The sequence below is a fragment of the Passer domesticus genome, chromosome 19 (genome assembly GCF_036417665.1).
Source record: "Passer domesticus isolate bPasDom1 chromosome 19, bPasDom1.hap1, whole genome shotgun sequence".
NCBI lineage: Eukaryota > Metazoa > Chordata > Aves > Passeriformes > Passeridae > Passer > Passer domesticus.
In genome coordinates this window covers 1440229-1466353 of record NC_087492.1, presented here as the reverse complement: position 1 = coordinate 1466353, position 26125 = coordinate 1440229, and the positions used below count along the sequence as shown (strand labels likewise).

The window sequence follows — 26125 nt, the reverse complement described above, 5'->3', positions numbered from 1 at the left end:
GACTGCATCTCCTCCTGAAAAATGGCGAATTAACAGGTGCTGTGGCTGCGGGAGCGAGGTGGGGTGACCCGCTGGTGAGGGGTCCCCCACACCTGAGCACGCTTTTTGTTCTGCACGGCCGGGAGTGATGGATGTGGCACAGAGGAGGAGCTCTGCCAGCACCCCGGAGCCTGCAGCTGTGTGGGCCGGGCTGGAATGCATTGCTGCCCTTGGGATTTATATGGAGCAATTGTCCCATTAGTCTCAGTGGGTGAAATCCTGATCTCAGTGGCCCGAGCATCAGAAACGCTGTGACTTCAAGAAGCTCATTTTTTACTCCAAAGGACTAATGCAACTCACTTGTATTTTTTTATTAATTCTGCTGGGTTTGTTTTATTTAACCATCACTAAAAGCCTCTCTCCCTTCATTAACAGGGCAATTCATTATTTGTGAGGGTAGAGAACATTCCTTTTTCACTCTAAGAGTGCAGAGGTTTGAAAATGCAATTATGCAGGGGAGCCTTGGCACTAGTTCTTTGGTTGTGCGAGTGGTTAGTTACTCAGAAGTAACTGCACAGGTAAGCACTTGTTCCTGCTACTTAATTTTCCACGGATTTATTTCTCCAGGCTCCTCCCTTTGTTTATGGTGGCATCTTGGAACAAAACACCAACAAACTCAAAGGGAAAAAAAGGAAAACCTAGAAGCAAAGCCAGGGAAGATACACTGTGCATGTCTCCTGGTGTATAAGTTTCCTGTTTTTTTCAAACCATGTCTTTGTAAATAAATAAACAAATAAAAATCAGTGTTTAATTTCTCATTGCTGGAGCAGGGGTAATCCCCCACCACTGGCTATGCAGAGCATTAAAGCCATCCATCTGCCGTGATAAAATAAAAACAAACTACAAAACCGAGTTGGATTTTATGCTGTTGGGTATTCTAAAGCTTGGGGAGGTTCGCTGTGAAAATGTGCGTTTTCAGTAAACACTGAGTTTTCTATAAAAACACTGAGTTTTCTATAAAAACTTTATTTTCTCATCCAGGTGCCCAGTGTCAGGGAGGGTGGCAGCGGGGCCGGGAAGGGGAGGGCGATGTCTGGGCTTTTCCAGCCGCTCCCTCTCGGTGCCTGCCAGGTTCGTGCCGGCTGTGGGAGCCCGGTGCAGGCGATGGGAATTCCTGATATTCCTCTGCCCTCTGTAGGAGAAGCGCCCGCATGAGCCGTGCTGCGGGATGGATCCGGCTCCGTCCTCCCAGCGCCAGCCACCTCCTGCTCGTTTTTATGGCGTTTAAAGGCACCTCGGGGGCAGGCAGGACAAGAAGGGGACGAGCACCAGTTCCTCAGGTTCACCTTGGCAGGTGACACCGCAGCGCTGGGTGTGGAAATCCCAAATCCGGAGCTCCTTGTGGGGTCTGGAGCTCAGAGCTCCATCTGCAGCTCGCATTGGAGAGGCTGAGTGGGGGCCCTGCTCCCCGGAACAAAATCCGTGCCAGCCTCCCCAATTCCAGGCAATCCCTGGAGTTCAGGAGCAGGAAAGGGGCCGGGAGAGGCTGGCAGAGGGCAAGCCCAGAGAACGCGTCCCTGCTGACGCTCTCTGCAGGCCACGTCTGCATCGCTGGCGGCTGCTCCTCGGCCAGAGCGTGACCCCAGCAGCCAAAATCCCCAAATTCCCTGTGGCTGGTGTAACTTGGGTGTAACTCAGGTGTAATTCACGTGTAACTCAGCTGTAAGGATGTATCTGCGTGCGAGGCCTGGCCTGAGAGCCCAGCTCCGGGCCCTCGCCGCTGTGAGGGGGACTCCAGCAGAGGCCGCAGAATATTTAACACAGAACAGGAGGGGAATTAATTCAGTTCTGCACAGCAGGAGAGGCAGAGAAAGTTTGACGTTGATTTAAAGCAATAGTTGTCATATTGTGCATTATTAATGGCGCTTTGCTGCGGTGCTGCCGGTTTGGGATCTGCTACCGTGAGCCCCGGTTCTCACAGCCCTGCTGCCCACAAGGGCTGCCACTGCCCCGGTGAGGACGGGGGCTCGGGGGGCTCCCGGTGTGATCCCAGGATCAATCCCAGTTGTATCCCGGCTGGATCCCGGGCTCATTCCCTGTGGGATCCCGGTGTGGCCCTGAGATCGTTCCCAGTTGGATCCTGGGATCATTCCCTGTGGGATCCCCTTTGGATCCCGGGTTTATTCCTGGTTAGATCCCACGCTCATTCCCAGTTGGATCCCGGGTTTATTCCCGGTTTGATCCCGGGCTCATTCCCGGTTGGATCCCGGGTTTATTCCCAGTTGCATCTCGTGTTTATTCCCGGTTGGATCCCGGGTTTATTTCCGGTTGGATCCCGGGCTCATTCCCGGTTGGATCCCGGGTTTATTCCTGGTTTGATCCCAGGCTCATTCCCGGTTGGATCCCGGGTTTATTCCCGGTTGGATCCCGGCTTTATTCTCGGTTTGATCCCGGGTTTATTCCCGGTTGGATCCCGGGCTCATTCCCGGTTGGATCCCGGGTTTATTCCCGATTGGATCCCGGCGGGACCGGGCTCTCCCTTAGCCCCGCCCCGTCCCCTCACGCAGGCCCCGCCCCCAGCCCCGCCCCGCCCCTGGCCCCGCCCTCCCCTCCCGGCCCCGCGCTCCCCCCAAGATGGCGGCGCCCTTGGCCGTGCAGCTGCAGGAGCTGCTGGACCCCCGGCCCGGCCCGCGGGACCCCGAGGATGATGCGGAGGAAGGTGCGGCAGTACGGGGGCAGGGGGGGTTGGTACCGCGGCCGGCGGGGGCGGGAGGGGCCGGCGGGGGCGGCCCGGGCGCTGCGGAGCGCCGGCGGAGCGGCCGCACGTGGCGCCGCGGCGGCGGGGAGGGTCCGTGCCCCGGCCCGGGGGCTCTGAGGGGTCGGGGCTGGTCGGGGCTGGGGGTTACCAACGCGATGGGGCTCATCGAGCCGTCTGTGGGGTCGGGGATGTGTCCGGGGCCACCCCCGGGGTCGGGCCGTGTTAGGCCTGGCCTGGTTCTGTCCTGCAGTCTGTGAGTAGTGTCTTGTAAGAAATATCTTAATAATTAAGGAAGTTACCGTGGTCAGCAGAGGCGTTTTCCCGTTTTAGTAACCACAATTTTGTTCCAGGCTTCGCACAATCCCAGGCTGGTTTGGGGCCCCGGAGCCCACCCGGTGCCACCCGTGCCATGGCAGGGACACCTCACACTGTCCCGGCTGCTCCGAACCCGGCCGGCCTGGCCCGGGACACTGCCAGGGGCAGCCCGAGCTGCTCTGGGGAGAGCTCCATCCTGTGGTGGTGCCAGGACTGAGGGCTGCAGGGGATGGCAAGCCCCTCCTTGCTGCCCAGCGTTTGCCATCCTCTGCTGCCTGCACTGACTGTGCTTTGTGCTCTGGTTATGAGCAGGAGGATTTTGCCCCCCTCTGCCTCTCACAAACAGTCCAAGCCAGGCATTAACATTTCCAAGCACACACTCAGGGATCTGAGCCCTCGTTGCCCTCAGAGCTGGGCTGTAATTTGGCACAGGGTGCCTTGCCCATGCGTGGAAGCAGGGATGGTGGGGTGTGTGTGTGAGCTCTGCTCTGCTCTGTGTCCTGGAGGAGATGGGGCTGAAGGAGAGCAACAACCACAGGGAAATTATTTCCTCTGGTGAGCTTCTCTGAAGTGTTTATGTCTTTATGTGGTTTGTACATATAGCAAGAGCCAGAGTGCCTCTGAATTGGATTTTCCTCTTATCCTGCAAGCATGAAGTGAGTGAAGGCACTGAGGCTTTGCAGAGTGCTCCACATGAAGGGCTCAGAGACCCTCCTGCATCCTTGGGAGGGCTTGGATGGGCTTAGTTCCTGTTCTGCTTCATGCAGGAGCCTTTCCCCCTTGCAGGAAATGATCTGTGTGCCTTTCCTGCACTTCCCAAAGTCCCTGTTCCCCTGTGCAGTGCATGAGGAGCTTCCCAGGGCTCCTTCCAGCCTGGAGTTCAGCTCAGTTTCAAACACTTTTCCCCCTTTTTCCCCCCCACAGCTACAGTTGCTAAAGTGATTGACAGGTTTGAGGATGAAGCCACGGATGAGCTTTTGCCTGCTGGTAACATCAGGAAAAGAGCTTCAGCCTCTCTCCTGGAAGCTGATCAGAGGTACAGTGGCAAAGCCACGTCTCGGAGAGCTCTGCAGGAGGAGCTCTGGGGAGATGCTCTGTCTGAAGAAGGATCTGGTAAGAAATCTCTTCCTTTTTTCCCCCTTTTTGCTGGCAGACCATGATGTCAGCACGTGGCTGAGCATGGCAAAGCTCAGGGCCCTGTCACAGGGCAGGGAGCAGCTGCAGTTCAGCTGGATATCAAATAGCCCAGACCTGGGCTGGTGCTGGTGAGCTTTTCTGCTAAATAAATAACTTTTTTCTCTCATTTTCCAGCTGCAGAAGCCCTGGATGACTGGTACAGCGGCAGTGAGGGCTCAGAAGAGGAGGACACCAAGGGCAGGGAGGAGGCCAGCAGTGCTGGCAGTGAGCAGGAGGATGACTTGCAGCGTGATGCAGAGGCCAAGGCACCACAGTTCAGCTCCCAGAGTATCACAGACTTTGAGAAGTTCACAGAGGGCATGGACGATGCAGGCAGCAGTGAAGGGGAGGATGGAGATGAGGATGAGGATGAGGATGATGCTGACATGGAAGAAGGAAGTGATGAGGAGGAGGAATTTGGGAGTGAAAACCACGATGATGGAAAAGAAGCCAAAGGCACTGAAGATGATGGGGGAGTGCTGACCTTCTCCAGAGGGCAGGAGTCTGAAGAGGTGGAGAAGGGCAGAGCTGTGAGGAACCAGCTAGGTTTGTGCACGTTTGCTGTGTCTGCTGGCACTGTGCAGCCAGCCTGAGCCCTCAGCCTGCTGCATGCTGCAGCAGCCCCCTGTGTGTGCAGATGTTCTGCCAGATGTTCTGGTGTCACTGCTGCTGTAACAGCTCCTGATGGGAAGTGCATTTATCCATCAGCTTTACTGAGCCAGTGCTGAATGTCCTCATGGGACCCCTGGGTTTGGGAGCTCCTGCACTGGTCCTGCTGGGATCACTTTGTTTCTTTCCAAAGTGTAACTCCCAAAATGCCATTTCTTCCTGTCTGAGCTGTTAAACTATCAAACTTTGAAACAGTAAAGCAAAGGGGTGGTTTGGCCTGTGGGTCACAGAGTTTCACCTGGGATTTGCTTTGTCCAGAGGCTTGTGGCACCCATTTTGTGCTGGCCAGTGCATGCCAAGGCTGCCCTGGGCAGGAGGGGTGCAGCCAGAGGAGGGGGCCTGAGCTGTCAGGAATAATTGCTTTTTCTTGCTAACTGATTCTTTTCTTTCCTTTTTGTTTGAAGCCCTGTGGGATCAGCTGATGGAAGGGAGGATCAAGATGCAGAAGATGCTCCTGACAGCCAACAGGCTGCCCCAGCCAGACACCTACCCCAGGTTCAGGGAGGAGGGGGGACAGGACTTTGACCACGCTGTGGAGAACTGTAAGAGCCTTTTTTTGAATCTTTCTCCTTTGCTCAGACTCTTTTAAACAATTGCTCATTGCTGTTCAGTGCAGAGCTGGGCTGCTTTGTCCAGAGACACCTTGTACCAGTTTTGTGCTGAATGCAGAGGTTTGCCCAGAGCAGGACAAGGCAGCCCAAAGGAGGGGCTGTGCAGTGAATTCCAGCATGGAGCTGCTCCCTCTGTTCATTCCTGAGTCACTGCTAATGACACTGATGAGATCTGTGGTAGATTCTCCAGTATGAAATCATAACATGCAGGCTGCATTGGATTAGTGCTGGGCTTCAGTGTGGTGTGGATCTGTTCAATTTTTATATTTGCACACCTTTTTTCTGGCCTTGAGGTGAATGCACAGGGAGAGAGATGTCTGGGCCATCAGACAAACCCTGAGCCTTGGTCCTGCAGCAAGTTTGGGCTGTGCTCCTCTGCCTCAGGCAGGGCAGTCAGCCTACCTGCAGTTACAGGTGAGCTGCTTTCTGCTTCAAAGTTGGCTTTGAAATGAAGTGATTAAGGACAAAAAGGCAAACTCCTACCAAGGCTGTGCTGACCTTTCAGTGGAGCACATGTTATTAATGTCCTTAATGAGATGCATCACAAGCTGCCCCAGCTCCATGTTTCATTACAGGTCTAAGATGCAATATCATTAAAGACCTTTAACAGAAACAATGGTTGACATTTTGGTATTTCCCATAAGCAAAATACACCCAAGAGCATGGAGTGTAATGTCCCCAGTGCTGCAGAGGCTGATCCCTCAGCTCTGAGGGAAACTGCACTGCCAAGAAGTGCTGAATGGTCCCCTGCTGACCTTCCCCTCATCATCTGGGCAGGGAGGTCACTCTGATGCCCCTCAGAGCTTGGGTTTGTGTTCTGTGGGTCACCTCTGAGGACAGAACACAGCTGGAGTGACATGGGCAGTGTTAGCAGAGGAAATCTCAGGCTGACAGATGGGAAATACTGAATTTAGGAACATTCTACCACTGGTGCTGCACTTCAGCCTTGGGCAGGATTGGGGATCATCATGGCATGGGCACTGCATGATGCTCTCCTTTCAGGGCAGCCTCAGCACTTCTGTCCAAGCCCAACAAATAAATCTGGCATGGTTTCATCATGCTCTTTGAACAGGAGGCAATGATTTGGTGTTCCAGTTGCACAAAAGAGTTGGTGCCAGAATCCCAAACTCTGGGTGAACCCTGCAGGATGCTGAAGCAGGAGGCTCCCAGTGCTCTCAGAGCTCCTGGACAAGAGTGTTTCCAGTCATTTTCCCCAAATCTTTCCATTTCTCGTGAAATTTCTGCTCTGTGCTCAGAGGAAGATTGAATTTTTTGAATTGGAAAATGGTCCTTTGTGTATTTTCCCCTTGGGTATCTCCTACTCAGGACAGCCCTGTTGTGGTGCTGGAATTCCCTAGGGGCTGGAGTGTAATTGTGTTAAAGAGCAGACAGCAATTCTCCATCCATTTGCAATTTTAAAGCCAAATCTGGGTGAAAATGGCAAGGTCATGCTCATTTTCCAGATTTTGAGACCGGAGGTTACAATACCTAAAATGTTTAATTTATTATTTTTGTAATCTTTTATGATTTTTATTTTCTTTTGAATGTTACAACATGCTTTGGACAACCTTAGATTCCTGAGATCTCAGGTTCTGGTAGATGATTTACTGCAAAATTGCTTATAAATTGAAGTAGAAAATGTTTTGCAGACCTGGCAGCTTTCAGGCTTCACACCCATTTGTCACCCAGCATTTCCCTTTGTGTATAGAACAAGAATTAATTAGGCTGCACTGCAGGAAAAGTTTATGGCCATAATTTATATAGGATGAATTTCTGTTTAAAGAGACAGCATTGCTTTGTTTGTGCTGTCTTACTTTTTATTTCCCTTTTTTTTTAATCTTTAATTATATTCCAGATTTTTTTTTTCTGTCACCCTTTTTCCATACAAATGGGAGACCACACTGTGGTCATGGAGCTCATGTTTATTCCTGTTTTGCACCCACGTGTGGATGGTTTTCAGTGCTGAGATCAGAGTGGCTGGGCTCTGAAAGCAGCACAAATGTCCAGAGTTTATTGCCCTGCACACACAAACCCTCCCAGCTCCCAGTTCCAAGGTGCTGGGCTGTTCCTCCAGCCCAGATTTGTATTCCCCTGCACTGCATCTTCCAGCCTGGTCCAGGCCTTGGGATGTTGCCTCTGTTTGGGGTCTTGCACGTTCAATTAATGTTTTTCATAATCAATGCGAGTCAGAATTTGCAATCTGCTCCTGATTTGCACATTAAAGAGACCCATTAATTAAAAATTCCAATCCCTGGCATGTTCCCGCAGGATCCCTGCATTATTTACATAGAAAAGGAGTGCAAGGTGCAAGTTTCTGTGCTGTGCCTGTGCACAGATTGCAGGCCTGCCACTCATATTTCACTGTGCTGGGAGCTTGGAAGGGGATCTCCTGAAATTGTCTCCAAAAATCCCCTCAAGGGATGTGTGGGGATGGATTTGCTCAGTGCAGAGCCAAAAGTGGGGACAGCAAATATTAGCTTATTTACACTTTGGAGAGCTGGGCTGAAGTTTCACCAGGGTTTGTGATCAGTAATAAAAGAAACCTGGATAAAGTGAATCAGATTTTTAAAAAACAAAACAAAACAAAACAAAAAAAATCAAAAAAACCCATAGGGCTTTGTTGCCTTCTGGGAAATGCAGTTGTTGGATTTTTGTTCCTAAAACTTTGAGGGACCCAGAAATGGCTGTTTCTGGGGTGGAAATTTGTGGCTGAGTGTGCTGGGAAAGAACTGTGCTCCCTTCTGGAATAATTCCTGAGCTGGGCCCTGGCACAGCAGGTTGGGTTCCTGTCCCGTGGCAGATTCTGTGGCTTGGCACTGAACAGCACATTTACACCTCTCTCTCTGAGTGCTTCACACTGAGTCTTTTCATTTGCTTCTGGGTCAGTTCTGTAATATTTTGACATTTAAGATTCTGTTTAGTCTCAGTTACTGTATGAGTGTATGTTCTCAGTGACTTTTTAATGAGGATTTTTGTTGGGCTCTCTTAATCCCAGTCTTTAAAATAATATTTTTACATCCTCCACAAGATCCAGATAAGCCATGTTGAAGACACTGATTAAGCAGGGACTAATTTTGGCTAAAATCCAGTGTGCTGTAGGTGCCAGAGAACCTGTTCCACTTCCTGGGGCAGAGGATGTGCCTGGCAAGGCCTTTCCCTCTGCCCTCACCTGGGTGGGAGCAGCTCTGTGATGAATTGGGATTTACTGACACAGGCTTGGCATTTTTGAGGGAAGCCTGCAGGACTCAGCAGCCAAGAACTCCCTGGTAATTCTGTTCTCACCTCTATTCCTGGGTGGCTTTCAGAGCTCCAGTGTATCCACACCTCCATCTGGAGATGTTAATGCATTAATGCAGAGCAGGGTGAGTGTCACAGGGAGGGGGAGGAACTGAGGCCCAGGCAGATTACACACTTTCCAGAGGCATAGAGCAGTTACAGGATTAATTGGTGCTAGGCAAGATCATGGACTTAAATATATTCCTGCTTTGAAGATTTTACTGGGAGCCTGCACAAATGTGTGACAGCAGAACTGGGTTTCGAGCCTGAGTGTAAATTATTGTGATCAGATCTAGCCCACTTAAAACTGGTAGTTCATTTTAATTGAATTGTGTTAGTCTGGACACTTTATGAATACAAAAAGCATCAGCCCTGTCAGTTCCTGCAGGACTGGATGTGATTGAAATGGACGTGGGTGCAGGTGTCCCCAAATCCCACCTCTCCTCTGGGTGCAGCTGTCCCCAAATCCCACCTCTGCTCTGGGTGCAGCTGTCCCCAAATCCCACCTCTCCTCTGGGTGCAGGTGTCCCCAAATCCCACCTCTCCTCTGGGTGCAGGTGTCCCCAAATCCCACCTCTCCTCTCTGGGTGCAGGTGTCCCCAAATCCCACCTCTCCTCTGGGTGCAGGTGTCCCCAAATCCCACCTCTCCTCTGGGTGCAGGTGTCCCCAAATTCCACCTTTCCTCTGGGTGCAGGTGTCCCCAAATCCCACCTCTGCTCTCTGGGTGCAGGTGTCCCCAAATCCCACCTCTCCTCTCTGATCTCATGGAGAATCTGTTCCACTCTTTTTGGGACTGAGCCAAAGCCTGCTGGCATTATTGAAGATCTTCTCTCAGCTGAAGGAAATGAAGGAATCAGATCGTTTTTTCTGAATTTTGTGGAATAATCCACAGAGAGCTTTTGGGGGGGAGTGGGCTCAGTGAGGATGAGCAGCTCCTGGGCCATGGGTGTGCTGTGAGAGGAAGAGCCCTGGAGGGAGAGGCTCACTTTGGAGCTCTGTGGTTGCTGTGTGAGTTTAAGTCGGGTCATGAAGCCCAGATGTTTTGGACATGTGCAGAATTTGGGCTGTGAGAGGTACCAGGAAGGTATTTTGTGGTTTGTCATTACTGTCTGGGATTTGTTCAGGAATTCTGTGGGGGAGGTAGTGGAGAAATGCAGAGCATTTATTTAACATGCAGTTTTGGGCTGTTTTCAGAGGAAAAGCTCTTGCCCTCCCTCACAGAGTGCCAAGGCTTTTGGCTTGTGGTATTCAGTATTTTTGGGCAGAATTGGTGTCTCCTTCTCATGGATGGGTGTGGTAAAATGATTTTATAGGTGATCTCCACACCATGTGTGTTGTTCACTGGTGATGCCTGAGGTTTATTTAAAATCTGCCTTAAATTTTGGTGCAGGAAATGCTGGGACAGTCCCTGGCTGGTGACCTGGTCCAGCTGAACCCCAGCCCGTGGGATTACACCACTCTCAGACAGCTCTGCCTACACCTGAGTTCCTCAAGATTAATAGCTAATTAAACCAAATTTAGCTAAATATTTGTGCATGTTAGTCTGTGTACTGCACAAACAAGATGCAGGGAAACAAAGGCTTTAAAAGTGTCCAGACAAGCATGTGCAAATGTCAGCTAACTCGGATTAATTGGCAATTGGGTACCTTGAGATGGAAACTCAGGGCTTGTCATGATAAATATAATTAATGGCCTGGTATTATGTGGGGAGGTCAGTCTGGATGGGCTAATGTTCCCTTCTGGCCTTAATATCCAGATATAACTCTGAAATCTCACATTTCCTCTTCCTTTCTCCTCCTTGCCCATGCACGTGGGGCCTCCAGGCTGGCAGAGGCAGGAATGTGTGCTGTCAGCTTCTTTGCATTTCCAGTAATGGAAAGCATCAGTTTTTATAAATCTCATTTTTGCCAGCCCCATCCCCTCCCTGGTTTGGGCTGATATCAGAAGATGATGGTTGAGGTGAACCAGCAGAGCATGAACTTCATGGAAGTGTTTCTTTCTCTCCTCCCCAGCTTTCCCCCTCCCCCAGTCCCCTCTAATAAACCCCTGAATACCCAACCTTTATTCTGTTGTTGAATCCAGTTATTTTCTTTACTTTTAGCAAACTCATCTGTGTCTGATCCTGTTGTCCTCCCTGTCAGATGCAGTAATATTGGAGTGAAAGGGCTAAATTGAGGCTCTTCTGGAACTCTTTGGGAGTCAGCTGAAGCTCTGCTGTGGAAGGGGGGTGCAGCCCTGGCTCCTTTGTGCCCAGGGAATACAATTTTCCCTCTGCAAAGGCTCTTGCATCATTTGCATTCCAATGGAACCAGCAAACTGGGCTTGGGTGTGGAGCAGACCTTTGCTGTCAGCAGCAAAGTCAGCCCTTTTCCTCCTATCATTTGGTAAAATTCCCCAAACTCCCTTTTTTGGGAAGCACGAAGGGAGTGTTGCTCCCATCATTTCCTAAATTTGGATGGATTTCCCAGTGCTTTGTGCTGAAATCTCTGAGAAATGGGAATGCAACCACACCACCTGTAAAAAATCACCTTTAGCCTAACACTGAGTCTGGGCTGGCTCTTGGAGCTCCTGTCTGAGGCTTATCCCACAGAATTATTTCTTTCATTTCTGTGCCAGTGTGCTCAGGGGGTGCCAGGCTGGAGCTGCTGCCATCCCTCCTGCCCCACCTTGCTCCTCCTGAGGTTCTTTCCACACTGGGAATTCCATCCAGGCTGCTGCCCACAGCCCCAGGTCTGACATGTGCCACCTGGAGGAACTCCCCCTCCTTTTCCTGGCTGGGAACGTGGTCCTGCTGCTGGGAATACAGAGCAAGCTCCAAAAGTAATACTGACAGGCTTCAGAATTATGATACACTGGAGCTGCGGCGTAATTCTTTGTTGAAGAAGTTAGAGGCCTAAAATGTTAAGGCTTATTGTTATTCCGAGTTGATAATCTCTGCCTTGCTTTAATAATTTTTCCTCATGCCTGGATAGCCTGCGAGTTGCACAATAATCACTCACACAGCTTTGTAATCAATGCCCAAAGTAATAGGATTCCGCTGGCCAACGGCAATTAATAAATTTGTGTCTTTTTTAAAACACTAGCAAGTCGGGCCTGAAATACGACTGACTGGCTTTCCTCATTTGCATATTTATTGCAGTGGAAAAATTCTTGCCGAATGATTGATGTTGAGCCTGCCTCTTGAATTCCAAACAGCACATTATTATGAAATGAAAAATGCCGGCCATACAGTTGATTAAAGTTGAAGACAGTGGAATCGGTGTTTTTTAAGATTGTGGGAGAATTAAAGGCATATTTTAATAGATGTTGACAAGAAGTGAACTAACAAAAGCAAAGCAAAGGATTTGCTTGAAAAGATTTAATCAAACGTGTTTGGTGGGGGATTAATTGCTGGGGATGACGAGTGCAAGTGGCTGGTGCTGGCTGTGAATGGGGAGCATTGTTCCGAGGCCAGCTCATCCAGGGCCATTTTGACCTGGAGTTTAACTCCTGTCCCACAGCCCTGGAAGGGAGGGAAGCTTCCCCCTCTCCACGGAGTGCTGGGATAAACCTGTGTGCCAGGTGGAGATCCTTCTCCTTGTGTGCAGCCATTCCAGTCAGGGGGTGGGTTCCTCCTCTCCTCCTTTGGTTGCTGGGGTGGGGTCAGGGGGGCTCCTGGGGACTGTCCATGGAGTCAGGGGAATGCTCCCAGCTCAGCTTGTGCTCTGCATCCCCTCATCCCAATGCCAGCTTTCCTCTGTGAGTGCTTCCCCAGCCTGTGGAGGGGCAGGGAGGATGGAAAGCATTGCATGCCTCTGATGTTGCAGTGATGCCACAGCCCCAGATTGAACTGAGGGGGAAAAGTGCTCAATTTCCAGTGCTGGCACGGGCTCTGCAGTGGAGCTGTGTGCTGGGTAGGTGGTGGTTCCTGCTGGAACATCCTGGGAAGGGTTTCCCCAAGGATTCAGTGTCCCTGCCTGCTCCCACTGCTCAGTGCAGCTGCTTGGGAGGGTGAAATGAGACCCCATCCTCATGGAAGGGAGTGCAGGGCTTCTCCTGGGTGGGCAGCTGTGGGAATGCTGGCCTTGGGGCATGGATGAGCACAGCAGCCCCCTGGCAGCCCATCCCCACGGGCACTGGGTGGATTCAGGGCAGCTCTGGCATCAGAGCCAGCTCCCCATTGCAGTGTGTCCACAGCCCCTGGCACTGACAGAACTGGTTTTGTGTGGTTTGAGAGCAGCAGCAGGACAGGTTTCATCTCTGGGGGAGCTAAATACTCCAGGGCTGCTTCCAGCCTGGGTGAAAGGGGGATGTAAGAGGAGTATTGAGAGAAAGGCACACTGTGATTTACTGGTGCTGGCTCCCAGTGTTCTGGGTGGGTTCATCTGGAACAACTTTTTCCCTCCTGGACACAAAATAAAGGGGCTCCTGTGGACTCTCAAAAGTGACTCTTCCAGGGCAGTGTCTCACCACTGACACTGAGTCCCATCCGAGCTGGAAGTTACATTCCAGCCAGGTTTGTTGTGTGCCAGTTTCAGACAAGGAGCAGCATTACAAAAATCCTGCTGGGGGTAGGAGGGTCAGTCAGTGTCCAGCCTCCTTTCTAGATGACCCAGTTTGCATCCATGGAACAGTTTGGGTTGGTGCTGCCTTCATTCACAAGTGGGGCCAGACTCTGCCCCAAGGCAGAGGGGCTTCAGAGGGAAGGAAGAGGAGATGAGGAGGAGGCTGGGCAGAAAACAGCCCCTTCTGGAATGAAGTGTGAGATGGATAGGGCAGGGCTAGATGGGCAGGGAGCAGAGGAGGGTGACACTTGGCTTCTCAAGTTGAGTTTGCAGCACACTTGAGCAGCCAGCAGTAGAAGTGAGAATGCCATCCAGTAATGCTATTAAACACACCAGAACTGAGAGCAGGCAAATTACCCAGCTGTAAGAGGCTCCTGATGAAGCCACTGCCTGCAATAATTAGCCCTCCCACCTGGTTAGACCCACGGTCATTGTCTTCCCTGCCCTGTCCAGCCCCTTCACTCCAAATAAAATTGCTCCCCATGCCCACTTGTGCTGGGGCTGTGTCTCCTGGCCTGGGGCAGCCTGAGCCTGTCTTTATTTCCTTGCCTGCTCACCACGGCCCTGCTATAGCCCAGAAGGGCTGGAGTGCTACTCCACTTGTAATTGCCAGGATCAAAGCTGCCTGGGGTGCATTAGCACTGCTGCTGGAGGAGAGGCAGCAGGGAGAAAATAAACAGTTTGGGAAGCTCTGGGGACACTTGGCTGTGTTGCAGGCAGTGGGAAGGATTTTGCTGCTGTAAGCTGTGCACTCAGGCTAGGGTGGGGGCACTTGGCTCCTGCAAGTGATGCTTTAGCTGCAGACACCTACAACAAATGCATTTTTAAGGGCTTTTGTCTGTTTGTCTGGTGGAATTGTTTTGATGCTCGCACACGTCTGATTTACAAGTGCAGCAAACCTAATCCGTTAATAGGTTTATACAGAGGAGTTGTCAGAGTGGATCTATAATGAGCCACGGGCTCAGGGAGGGTGAGTCCAGCAGCTGATCTGCAACAAAAATCTTAAAGCATCTTCTCCTTGACACTGCTGTTACTGAGGTCAGGCCATAATTTATCTGAAGGTGGTGACAACTGAGCAATATCACAGTGGGAACACGCAGGAGATTGAGACCTCTGAGTGTCTGGGCTGATTTCTGCCTCTGTCTGCCTGAGGAAGATTTGCTGCTCACTCTACCCATGATCTCTGTGTCCCCCACTGAAAAGCAGAAATAAAGGAAAAATGGAGTGGGGAAAAGTTCTCCCTGTTGTTTTTGTGCCACGTACAAAGGGAGGCTGGGGAGTTAGAACAGAGCAGCCCCACTGGCCCTGTGGCAGAGGAGGCAGCAGGGGAAGCTCTGGGAAGGTCCCAGCTCCTGCTCTCCACACAAACCCACGTGCTCTGCCAGGCACAGTGAGGCCAGTTTAGGGTTTTGGGTGGGGGTGTGCCAGGTGTTCCAGCTGGAGAGCTGGAAACCTATATAAATAAATATATAAACCTATAAATATATAAACCTATTAACCCTGTAATGGATGTGCCAAGGGACAGTTTGTGTAGGCCTGGGCAGACACTTGTTTTGTGCCAGAGTTCTGCAGGGAGGCTTGTTGGTTGCCCCAGAAGAGCTGGTTTTGAAGAGCAGATGCTGTGGCAGTGTGCAGTTAGCCTGTCCCACAGTCAGCTGGAGCTGTGTGTCCTTGGAGGACCCACAGCCTTTGGAACAGGCTCTGCATGGACACAGGAGAAATATCAGCTGCAAAAACCTTTGGATACACAGCTTCACATCTCCCTTCAGGATTTGTGTGTGTGAGCACCCCGGGGTGCAACTGCTCATCCCAGTAAAAACCACATTCACACCATGTATTGATCAATTTACACCCCTCCACCCCATCTTTTCTTCCCTTTCTCTCTTTCTGAGGGTCTCTGGGCCTGCAGCTCTGCTTTTCTGATCAGAGTCCTCTCATTAAACTCGCCAGGACACGGTTTAAAGTGTTCCCCCACAGATCAGCTCTCATCACTTGTGTCTCTTGCTCTGCAGGTTGTAAAGCCCTGGAGGCCTTGCTGAAGGTGCTGGTGGAACTTCAGGATGAGCTGCTGTATCAGTACCCAGGCACGAGGCATCTGGTGGATGGAAAGCAAGCAAAAACTGAGAGGTAAAGGCAGAAAGAGTTAAGATCCTCCTGAAGCCTTTGGTCTCCAGCAAACAGGACAATGCCCAGCCTTCCTGACCACCCTCACCCTGCTGCTGTGTCTGGGTGACAGACACTGTTACTTGAATTCCTTCTGCCTTGTGGGAAGTCTGCTTTGGAATATTTCTGAGAATGGAGCAGGGGCTAAACCGTGGGGCTTTTAACAAAAATATCAGTGTGGGGCCAGCAAGGATCCCACATTCCCCTAGGGAGGGATGGGGTGTTTATCCTGAGTGCTTCTGTTCCAGTGAGGATGAAATCCTGAGCAGCAGCGATGAGGAGCCAGCAGAGAAGGCTCAGGAGAAGAGGAGGAGACTCCCCAAACGGAAGCTGAAGTTCGAGGAGTACCCTGAGTTCATAGCCAAGCGCTACAGGGACTTCAGGAGCTACAGGAACAGCACCCTGCAGAAGTGGCACGAGAAGACCAAGCTGGCAACTGGCAAAATGGGGAAGGCAAGGCCTGGTTTGTGTGTGCTGACATGGTTCCCATGGAGCTGGGGTCTGGGAACAAGTTTATACTGAAAAAGGGGAAATTTGGGTATATTTATATTTATAATATATATTTATTTATATTTATAATATAAATTCTTCCCTATGAGTGTGGGGAGACCCTGGCACAGGGTGCCCAGAGCAGCTGTGCTTGCCCCATCCCTGGAAGTGTCCAAGGCCAGCTTGGATGGGGCTGGGAGCAACCTAGGACAGTGTAAGGTGTCTCTTGGTAGTTTCTGTGTTCTCTCAACCAGACATCCCATCACAGCCAATCTCCAGCAGCAAATAATCCAGGAGAATGCCACTGTTGCTGCTGCAGGAGCTGTTTGTGGTTCCTCCCAGAAGCAGGGCCCTCTGAGGCTCTCCTCCTCCACAAAGTGTAGGCTTTAATACAATGGGTAATCATTTCACCCACAGATCCAGGGTCTCCTCACATCCCTGAGCTGGTATTAATCACGGAGAAGTTAATCTGAACCAGAACAGCAAAGGCATTTTATTAAGCCAGGCATCAACTCGCCTCAGGTTGGGAAGGGAGAGCGAGGGAGAAACAAATAAAAATGTGACGAGCCCAGACCCCTCCTGCTGTGGGAGCTGCCTGTGCAGTGCCGTGGGAGGGCAGAGGGAGCCCGGGGCTGCCTGGAGGAGAGGCTGTGCTGTCCCCTGACCCTGCTTGGTGCCCTGCAGGGCTTCGGAGCCTTGGAGCGCTCGGTGCTGGCGCAGATCGAGCACGTGCTGCTGGACAGGGAGCGGCTGCTGCGGCGCACCCAGACCCGCCGCTCGCTCTACACCGTGCTGGGCAAGCAGGAGCAGCAGCCCGCCCCAGCCCCTCAGCCTGGCCCTGGCAGCTCGGTAAGGGGGGCTTTGTTTCTCTGATCCATCCTGGGAGGCTCTGCAGAGCAGGGAGAACCGTGGTGGTGTGCTTGTGTGGGAGGTGGGTGGAGGAGGAGTGTCCGAGCGTGGATTCCTGCAGTGTATGGCTAAGGAAAAACATCTAAACTCCAGATTTGTGATGTTTGCATTATCTCCTGTTCCAGATCCTGACAGGGGAAACCAAAGCTTTCCTTCAGCTGGGGTTGTGCCCCTCCTGTGCTGCTGACTAAATCTGATTTTTGAGGTAGCGGCAGCAAAACTTGGTTTTCACTCTGCAGTTTAGAGTCTTTAACCCAGAAAGTCCCTTCTAAAATCATACTGCATATAACCTACAGAATATGTTAGTAGTAAGCCCTTTATTAATTTAGTATTTAAGAATGAATAAACACTCAATTCTGAGAGATCAGGTAGAATTACTGGACTTGCAAGATGTATTTTTGCCATTACATTAAAAATATCTGTAGTATTTTGCCAGAAAGACTTTGCACAGTCCTATTTATTTCCCAGTAAAGGCATCATAAATCTATTCTGGCATTGGCAGCGTTTCTGCCTTGCCTTTAAATGTATTCCTGGTCCTTAAAAGCTGGTTATGTTGGGAATTTTTCCCCATTCCTTCATATCATCAAGTGTGTTTACAAGCTGCTGCACGTGGTGTCTCTGGAGTTAGGGACAGAAACGTGCACAAATGAGCTCTGAGTATTTCCTTGGTGCTTGCAGGAAGTCCTCCCTCCCTCAGACTCCAACAGGCACCTGAAGGACATTGATGAGGAGATATTTGATGATGATGACTTTTACCACCAGGTAGGTGATGGGAAATGGGAAATAACAATTATGGCTCCAGTTGGGTTTTAGTACTCACAGAGAAAATGCAGTTGTTTTCTGCTCTGTATTTCTCTTTACCTGTAAAACTCAGTTACCTGTTTTAACCCCCAAAATCTCTGCAAGTCCCTCAGTCACTCTGCTCTCAGTTTTTGCTCTGTGAGTTTGCAGCTGCCCTGTGGGTGTGCACTTGCTGCTGCTGCTTGAGTGTGGCAGGAGCTGTGCCTGTTGTTCTCCCTGGGGAACAACACAGGAGAAAAAGCTCAGAATTCCCTCTGTTCTCTGTGGGCAGAGCCCCCTTAGGAAAAGCAATCCCAGAGGATCCTCAGGAGCACTGCAAGTTGCTCTTGTCCCAGCCTAAATCATCTCACTCACCTGCTGAAGGGGAGAGCTCCTGGGCTGCTCCAGCACTTCCCTTGGAACTGGGCCAGCTTGGATCCAGGCCAGTTATTCCTTTTATTTGCAAAATTCTTAGAAGCAAGGAATCTGCACCCAGTGCAGGAAAACACTGTGTTTGTAGTTCATTTACTAAAGACAGTGCCAGCTCTATGAAAACTGCAGTTGTCACATACTGAGGAATATGTCACTGTAAACCCTTCCCTGGTGTGTGAAAACCCTGCCTGCTTTGATGATCCACACAGAGCCTGAACTTCAGAGCTAAACAAATATCATTTTATCACTGGAAAAACAGATGTTTTAAATCTGAATAATTATTAGAGTAGCCAGTAAAGAGCTGGGGGAGTAGGAAAGAGCTGCTGCCATGTGAGGATGCCAGGCTCCCAGTGGTGATGGGAGAGGGCCTGTCCTGTTAGCAGCAGGGATTGAAGATAAGTCTTAATAAAGATAAATCTTTTGAGATGTTGCTGAGGTGAAATTTGGGGTCCAAGTGGCCCAGAAGCTCAGCTTTGGGGGCAAATTGGACCCTGAGAACACAGAAGTGAAGTTGGTATAACAAAATCATGGAGTGGAAAAAGAGCTGAGGTTGACACTTCAAGGACCTCTGCAGAGGAGGTGCTTCTTGGCCTTGAAATGTTAATTTTTTAAAAAGAAAACAGCAATGGATGAGTGTCCCCATCCTTCCCTCTAATAACTGTAGCTGTGCTAAATCGTGATTTCAGAAATATGAGCAGGCCCAGCTTAGCTTCTCCCCTCACTGCTTAATTGGGGTGCTGGGGTTAATCTAAATTAAAACTTAAACTAATAGAGGTCATTGAGGGAAGAGAGTCACCTGAGTAAAACAAATGGGTCTGCCAGGCACAACTGTATCTTGGCCATTTCCCAAGAGGGAAGTGGCAGCAAATTGGAGCAGTTTGAGGCGCGGGCAGAGGTGAAGGATGGGTGACAGGGTGACAGGGGCTGGCCTCCAGACCGCCTTCCCTGCTGCTCCAGCTGCAGGGGCAGCCCCAGCCAGCAACATCTGGCAGCACAGCCAGGCATGGGTGCCACTTGGGGACCCCCAGGGGCTGGAAATGCAGTGCTGGGGCTGGTGCAGGCTTTAATCACTTGGCAGTCCTTGGCAGCAGCTCCCACAGCCTCTGCCGGCCTCGTACATCACACACAGACATCTGCTGAGCAGCCAGGCAGCTGCACATCCATTTCCCTCCCTTGCTGGGCTTTTTCTGCTCTCTCTCCCTCCTCCTCTCCTTCCCTTGCAGCGTTCCCCTCTCCTCCATCCCCACGGTGCTCCCTGGCACAGGGGATCCGTGCAGGTCCCAGTTTGGGGTGCCCTGGTTTGTGTCCTGTGCTCACTGGGGTTTATGGCAGAGCTTGGAGGCAGCTCGGGGATTAGGCTGAGGAAAATGGCTCTGTGTTTTCTGTCAGCTCCCAATTACATTGGATTCATAAAGTGCTTTCCTTTATTTGTCAGGGCGCTGAGCTGGAGCTGAGCGCTGCATTGAGAGCAGGGAGAGCCCAGCACAATGGAGCTGGCAGGGCCTGAATGGCTCTGCTGTCCCTGGGTCACAGCTGAGCAGTGCTTTGTGTGCGTGTGGGACTGCATGTGGGCATGCAAATAAAACCTGGGAGGGAGCTGCTCCTGCAGGAGTGACCAGCAGCAGGCTGAGGGTGCTCACCACCTCTGACCCCTGTGCACAGCACTGATTGCAGCCTGCATTTCAGCACCTGCCTCTTCTTCCTGCTCCAGTCTGCATCCAGGCTTTCCTTGGGATCATTTTCACCCTTCTAAATAGCATTTTATGTAGTTATTAATTTATTTTGATTACTGCTAGAAAGGTAAACATTCAGATAAAGAACAGCACTGGAAAGCAGCTTCCTCTATGTGTCAGTGTGAAATTAGGCAAGTAAAAATGAACCAGATTTGATGAATGTGCACAAGTTAATGATAACAGAATAAGTAGTTATACTGTTTTATTATAGATTATAATAAAAAGCTCATTAATTAATCTGTTTTTCTTCTGGAAAAAAAACAATTTTCTTGTCCAGGTCTTAATATTCAGTAGAATTCAGCAGGTGGGTCTGGTGGAATTTTGTGATGATTCAGGATTTAACTCTCTTCTGCCTGTTCATCCCACTTTTCTCCTGTTCCTCACTTGTTTTAAAGCAGTTGCAGGTTTTATTGTGATGGCCCATGTTGGATGGTGATGGAAAGCTGAGTAGTGCAGTGAAATATTTTTATTTGGGTGGGAATAGTTCAAGTGTTTCAGGAGCTCCTCATTGCTGGCAGCAGTGAGAGGCTGGAGCCCCTTTCCTCTTCCTTTAAATCCTCCTTCATACATGGGTTTTAGGGAAGAAAAAGGCTTTTTATTTTTAGAAGTCATATTTACGTAGAATTCATTACAGCTGATATTGCAGCATTAAGACTTAAAATTCCAGCCTGCTACCAGGGAGCTGCTGCTCTGACATGCTACAGTGGAGATTTTATTGTTGGGTTGAAATACTCCTCTGCTAAAGGAGAGAGTGGAAATTGGTTTATTTCCAACAGGAATTAGGTTAGTGTTCATATGCTAAGTGTTCCACTGGTAGCAGCTCTTCCCAGAACAAATGTTCATCACTTCTGGCAGCAGGTATGCCTAAGGAGAATTGGGAATATCCATAATCCCTTTTTTCCTCGGCTCCCTCCTCCCCTGCTTTGGGCACTTTGTGACAGCCCACGGCCACCAGTCCTGGCCAGAGAGGAGGGGGAGCACCCAAGGAATCCCCAAATCCTTCCTGGGGGGTTCTCATCCCCCCTCAGCTGGGATTTACCCCAGAGTCAGCATCCTTAACCCCTTGTGTGCTGTCTCTCTGCAAAGCTTCACTGCTGGGGTATTTCCCCACAGTTCCCTGGCCCAGTGTGGTGTCCCCTCCCAGGAATTTGGTAATGCCCTAAACACGGAATTTCCAATCCAGGGAACTATTAAAAGTCAATAATGGTGAGGAATAGAGAAGCCTGCCTTTGTGACAAGCTGGTTTACCTTAATTAAACCGGTGAGTGATTAATATGGACAGCTGATCTTGTGGCTTTAATTAGATGCATTTAGAGTTTTGTGTGAATAAGAGATGTCTCGAACCATCCCACGGGTTAATGGCAATACAATACTCTTATCACAGGCATGTATCTTTCAAATGGCTGGGTAGATGGTTAATAACACATTTTAAAGCTTGATTTGGAGCTTCTCTTAATGGGTTCCTCGAAAATAGGCAAATCTGTGCATCTTACACCAACCTGAATCTGAATAAAACGGGCTTTAAAAAGAGGCTGCCCAATGATTTCCGCTTGCATTTTATTAAATATAAAAATTAAGTTTTCAAAAAGCATTTCAAGGGGATTTAAAGTAATATTTGAGCTGCAGACTTAAATTTTCTCTGGTGTTGGTGGAAATCCAAATGTTGTTACACAGCTACTGAGTGGGAGCTTGACAGGGGATCTGTAGATGGACTTCTTTTTAAATTTGATTTGCTCTGTAAGGTCTAAGACAAGTGAGCCTGTTGTCACGAGGCTGATTTCAGCTCTCCTTAGCTCTTTGTCTCTGCTGGCAGTTCTTAGGGGTCTGCAAATCAGAAAGGTCAGTGAGTGCAGGATTAGAAACACTGATAGATAGTGCATGAAAATGAGAGCTAACCTCTAAAATGAAAATTGACCTCTAAAATGAGCAATGAGGCCGTGTCACCCTGGAACAGCACCCTGGTGGCATTTCCCAGTCCCTGTGGCGTGCCCAGGGCTTGGAGTGCCTCTCTCTGCCTGGCACTGAGGGGAATCCTGGAGGGGAATGCTGCAGGGAGCCCCTCAGGGGTGCAGGGTCTGGGCTCTGTGTCAGGACAGCTTTGGGTTCTGCTGCAGCAGCTCTCCCTGCCAGGGGGTGCAGCTGGCACTGGCAGCTCCCCTGCTCCCCTGGTTTGGCACTTGGCACTGGGGCTGTGCTTCCTGCAGCTCTGTGCTGCCCTGGCACCGAGCTGAGCTCCTGCCAGGTCAGCGAGGGAAAGCAAAGCAGCATCTCTTTCCAGTCAAAGCCTTTTGGTGCTGGAATTGCCTAACTCTGTCTTCACACATCAGGGCTCAACGCTGATGGTGATTTACTCACACTTCCTAGTTAATAATTAGACATTGGGAGACACCATCTATCACTCCTAATGGAATATGTGGGGTCTGATGAGAGTTTTCTGTTTTGACTAATAAATTTTAAGCAGAATCGCCAGGCTTAATGAAATATTACCGTTTGGGAAGTGGTTTAAGTCTTGTGCTGGGAAAACAGTGTTGCTTTATTCACTAAATGAATTTATCATTCACTCTCTATCCCGAGCTCTGGCTGGCTCTGGAGCACGGGCTGGGTGCAAGACTCTGAACCAGAAAGCAGAAAACTAATCAAATCCTTAAAGACCAAAGGCAGCCAGGCAGGCCTGGGCTGACTTTTTCAGTGGTAGCCTCTGGCTACATCCACTTTTATTTTAGTAACCATTGTTAGCATGATTTATAACCTCAGCTTGGAGACTCTTGCTATTTAGATGTAACAAGATGCTTCACAGCTTTTATTTCCATTTCCTAATTTCCCTCTTGCTCCTGCTTTTTTATTTATTATTTTTTTCTTTTTCTTAACTTCTCCCTCATCTTTGCCTTGCCCAGTCCCACAGCTGACACTGCCCTGGAAGAACTTCTGGAGCACTGCAAGGCCTTGTCAGCCCCAAGGTCCACAGAACTGGTTCAGGGTTGGGGACCAGCCCCAGAAATGCATCTTGGAATTGTGGAATGGTTTGGGTTGGAAGGAACCTTAAAGCTCATCTTGTTCCACCCGCTCAGTTCCAGGGATGCAGGGGCAGCCCCCGCTGCTCTGGGCACCCTGTGCCAGGGCCTGCCCACCCTGCCAGCCAGGAATTCCTTCCAGTATCCATCCAGCCGTGCCCTCTGGCATTGCCTGACAGTGTGGGCACAGCTGGGGCACTCCTGGCTGCTCCAGCCTGCAGTTCTGGGCCAGCAGCAGGAGCCAAGGCCTGCAGGGAACGTCCTGCTGCTGCTTCCCAGGGGCACAGGGTGGCTGAGGGTGACACCTGCCCTGTGCCCCGTGCAGGACAGCAGCAGAGGGGACAGCACACCCCCTCACTGCTGGAGCAGGAGGAAGGCACCTCACCTCTCTGCACCCCTTGTGCCTGCTGCTCCAAGCCTCCCTCCCACCTTGCTTTTGACAGAATATTGACTGGAAAGCAAGATCCATTTCTGCTCAGCCTCCAGGGCAGCTGTTTGCAGAGTGGCAGTGCTACACAGGTTTACTGTGTCATGTGTCTGTGTAACACTGGATTTGGATCTTGTATTTAGCTGCCAGAAGTGACTGTGATGAAGTGGCAGAGATAAACTGATAGATTGTGTGCCAGAAAGATGTTGGGAATCAATCAGATGAACAGGGCAGAGAGGTAGCTTGCTGTTTTCTGGTGATAATAAACCAGTGGCCTGGCTCCTGGAATTTTAAAACGTAATTGCTGCAGTAATAATCTCCAAAAATAAGCAAGTAGGAACAAAAAAAAAAAGTAGTGGCAGGTTTTTAATTATGTTTGAATCACTCTTTTTGTCTGGTAATGTGGTGTATGCCTCGAAGGAGGGGGAAGTACAGGGTGGAGGAGAAGCATCCTGCATCCTTTCTTGCCTGGATTCTGGTTCCAGGTGGGTCAGTTTCAGCTGTTTCTGAGCTGTAACTTCACTGGCTGGTGAACTGTAGGTGTCCATAAAGCAGTTTGTTCCCCTCAGTTTTGGAGGGTTTATTTCTGTTCCTCACGTTGATGTCTTGGCCAATACCCAAGGCACAGCAGGCACGGTGTGCAGTGAGTGGTGATAAACACACAGCACCAGTCAAGGATCCAAAAGGCTGTTCACAACATCCTCTGCTGCAGGAAGCAAAGAGGACAAACCCCAGCCCTCAGGACACAAAAAGAAATAGAAAAGGCTGCCTGAGCACTCCTGCTGTAGCCATAAAAAGGATTTTGCTGTGCTGTTCTCCGAGCGAGCATCGCTGCCCAGCTTCTGTCTGGGAAATGTTTCAGTCCCTGCCCTTCCCAGCAGTGGGGACAGCCCTGCTGTGGGGCTTTTCCTGCACACCTGGGGCAGCTGCCTGCACCACAGCTGTGCTTTATTTCTGGTTTTGGTTTTTTGCAGCTCCTGCGAGAGCTGATTGAGCGGAAAACCACAGCCCTGGACCCCAACGACCAGGTGGCCATGGGCAGGTGAGTGAGGGGCTGGCCAGCCCTGCCTGCAGCCCAGCCCAGGCTCTGTGCCCCTCAGCACAGCTCCCTGCAGAGGGCAGAGCCCTGAGTTCACTGGGGAAGCCACGGGGACATTGGCAGGAAATCATCCTCATCCTCTGCAGGCTTGTGCAGTCACCCAGGCTGCCTTGGAGTGTTGGTGTGTCACCCTCTGGAGCTATTTCCCCCCTGGAAACGTTTGGTCCAGGTGTTCCTGCCTCTCAGTGGGTCCTGCAGCACTAAGTGGCACAAAAACTGGCTGCCCACTGCTGAGATTTGGCTTTGGCTCTTTGTTAACTCTGCTGAAATTTGGCTTTGGCTCTTTGTTAACTCTGCTGAGATTTGGCTTTGGCTCTTTGTAACTCTGCCTTGGTGTTGTTTGAGAAGAGGAAACCTTCTGAGATCAGCCAAAGCAATTCCTGTGATCCCTCCTGTAAGAAAGGGTTCTGGGCAATGAAAACAGTATCAGGGAATGCTCCCTGCATGCAGAAGTAAAATATAATTCCATGCAGGGAAGCTCTTATTTTTCTGTTTAATTCTAGAGTTAGAAAGTAAAGAATCTTCCAAATGCCACTTCGTGAGCAGAGTGCACTGAAATAGCCACGGGCTCCAGTTCAGGAAAGTGTAAAAGCCAAGGAAGGCTGAAAAAGCTGGAGCTGGGCTCTTCCCTGAAACAATTTTGGGGGGCTTGTCTATAGGGAGGGGAAGAAAATGCATCAGGAGATGTTGTGATGGTGAAACAACTTTCCTCCTTGTAAAATATCACCCAGATTTTAGTGCAATGTCAGATTTATTTTGTGTATTTCTGGAATATTATGGAAAGCTATTCACTGTGATTTAACACGATATAGACAAAATTACATTTAAGTGGTGATTGCATTGTACATTTATCTGACTTTACAATAAAATAGATTACAGTAATTAAGATTATATTAAGATTGCAGTAATTGGATTTGGTTAGATTTTTTCCCTGATGTCGAGTTTTCATTGTATAAATCAGGTGAGATGACGCTCGTTTCAGTTTAAAAAATATATTTATAACCAGGAGAAGTTTTTCCCTGCTGGAAACTTCTTTGACTTGAGGAAGTTCTGGTTGAGAAGTGGAGCTTTTCCTGCAGCTGGGGATCAGAGAGTGTTTTGGGAGTGTTTTGGGCTCTGAAGTTGTGTTCCTGTTGTTCTGCATTCCCCAGGCAGTGGCTGGCCATCCAGAAGTTACGGAGCAAAATAAAGAAGAAAGTGGACAGAAAAGCCAGCAAAGGAAGGAGGATCCGGTGAGTGGCACCTCCTGCAAGCACACACAAACCCTCTTCTTGGAAAAAAGAAAAGCCTGGCAGCTCTGGGTGTGTTTTACCCCTCTGGCTCTGGGGGGCTTGGCTGGTTTGTGACCTTGAGGGCATTCCCTGCTCTGGGCAGCCAGGGGGATGCTGATGCTCCTGGAGCCTGGAATAAGAGCTTGGTGGATGCATTGCCCCACTCAGGGTCTGGGGAAACACCAGAGAAAGGTGCTCACATCTCCCCGAGCCTTTTGGGGCTGGAATTTCCAGAGAGAGCCAATAAACCCCTCTTGTGCAATTTGTATTTCCTGACTGAGCCGTGGGCAGCACCTCCAAGGGAAGATGTGCAGAAACACCTCAGGTAAATCTCAATTTTCCCCGAGTGCCAGCTGGAATTTGGTGTCAGGTCTCTCTTTGCTGGTAACTCACATGCCAGCTCCCTTCATGTCTGAACCATTTCCCTCCTGGATCACTCATTTGGCTCGAGCTCAGTGTCAGAGCCTCCCACGTGGGGAGGA

The 26125-nt window shown here is 50.1% G+C and overlaps 1 protein-coding gene across 1 annotated transcript in view; it reads left to right on the top strand.

The window, feature by feature from the left end:
- Positions 1–2582: 2582 nt before the first annotated feature.
- The window catches only part of AATF (apoptosis antagonizing transcription factor), a 33368-nt gene continuing 9825 nt past the window's right edge, over positions 2583–26125 (top strand). Inside the window, exons 1-10 of the mRNA XM_064394768.1 lie at positions 2583–2698; positions 3977–4165; positions 4364–4774; positions 5302–5439; positions 15342–15456; positions 15741–15945; positions 16666–16830; positions 17569–17652; positions 24248–24315; positions 25524–25604. Coding sequence (XP_064250838.1) covers positions 2614–2698; positions 3977–4165; positions 4364–4774; positions 5302–5439; positions 15342–15456; positions 15741–15945; positions 16666–16830; positions 17569–17652; positions 24248–24315; positions 25524–25604 — 1541 coding nt within the window. The 5' untranslated portion in view covers positions 2583–2613. The remainder of the gene's footprint in view (positions 2699–3976; positions 4166–4363; positions 4775–5301; positions 5440–15341; positions 15457–15740; positions 15946–16665; positions 16831–17568; positions 17653–24247; positions 24316–25523; positions 25605–26125) is intronic.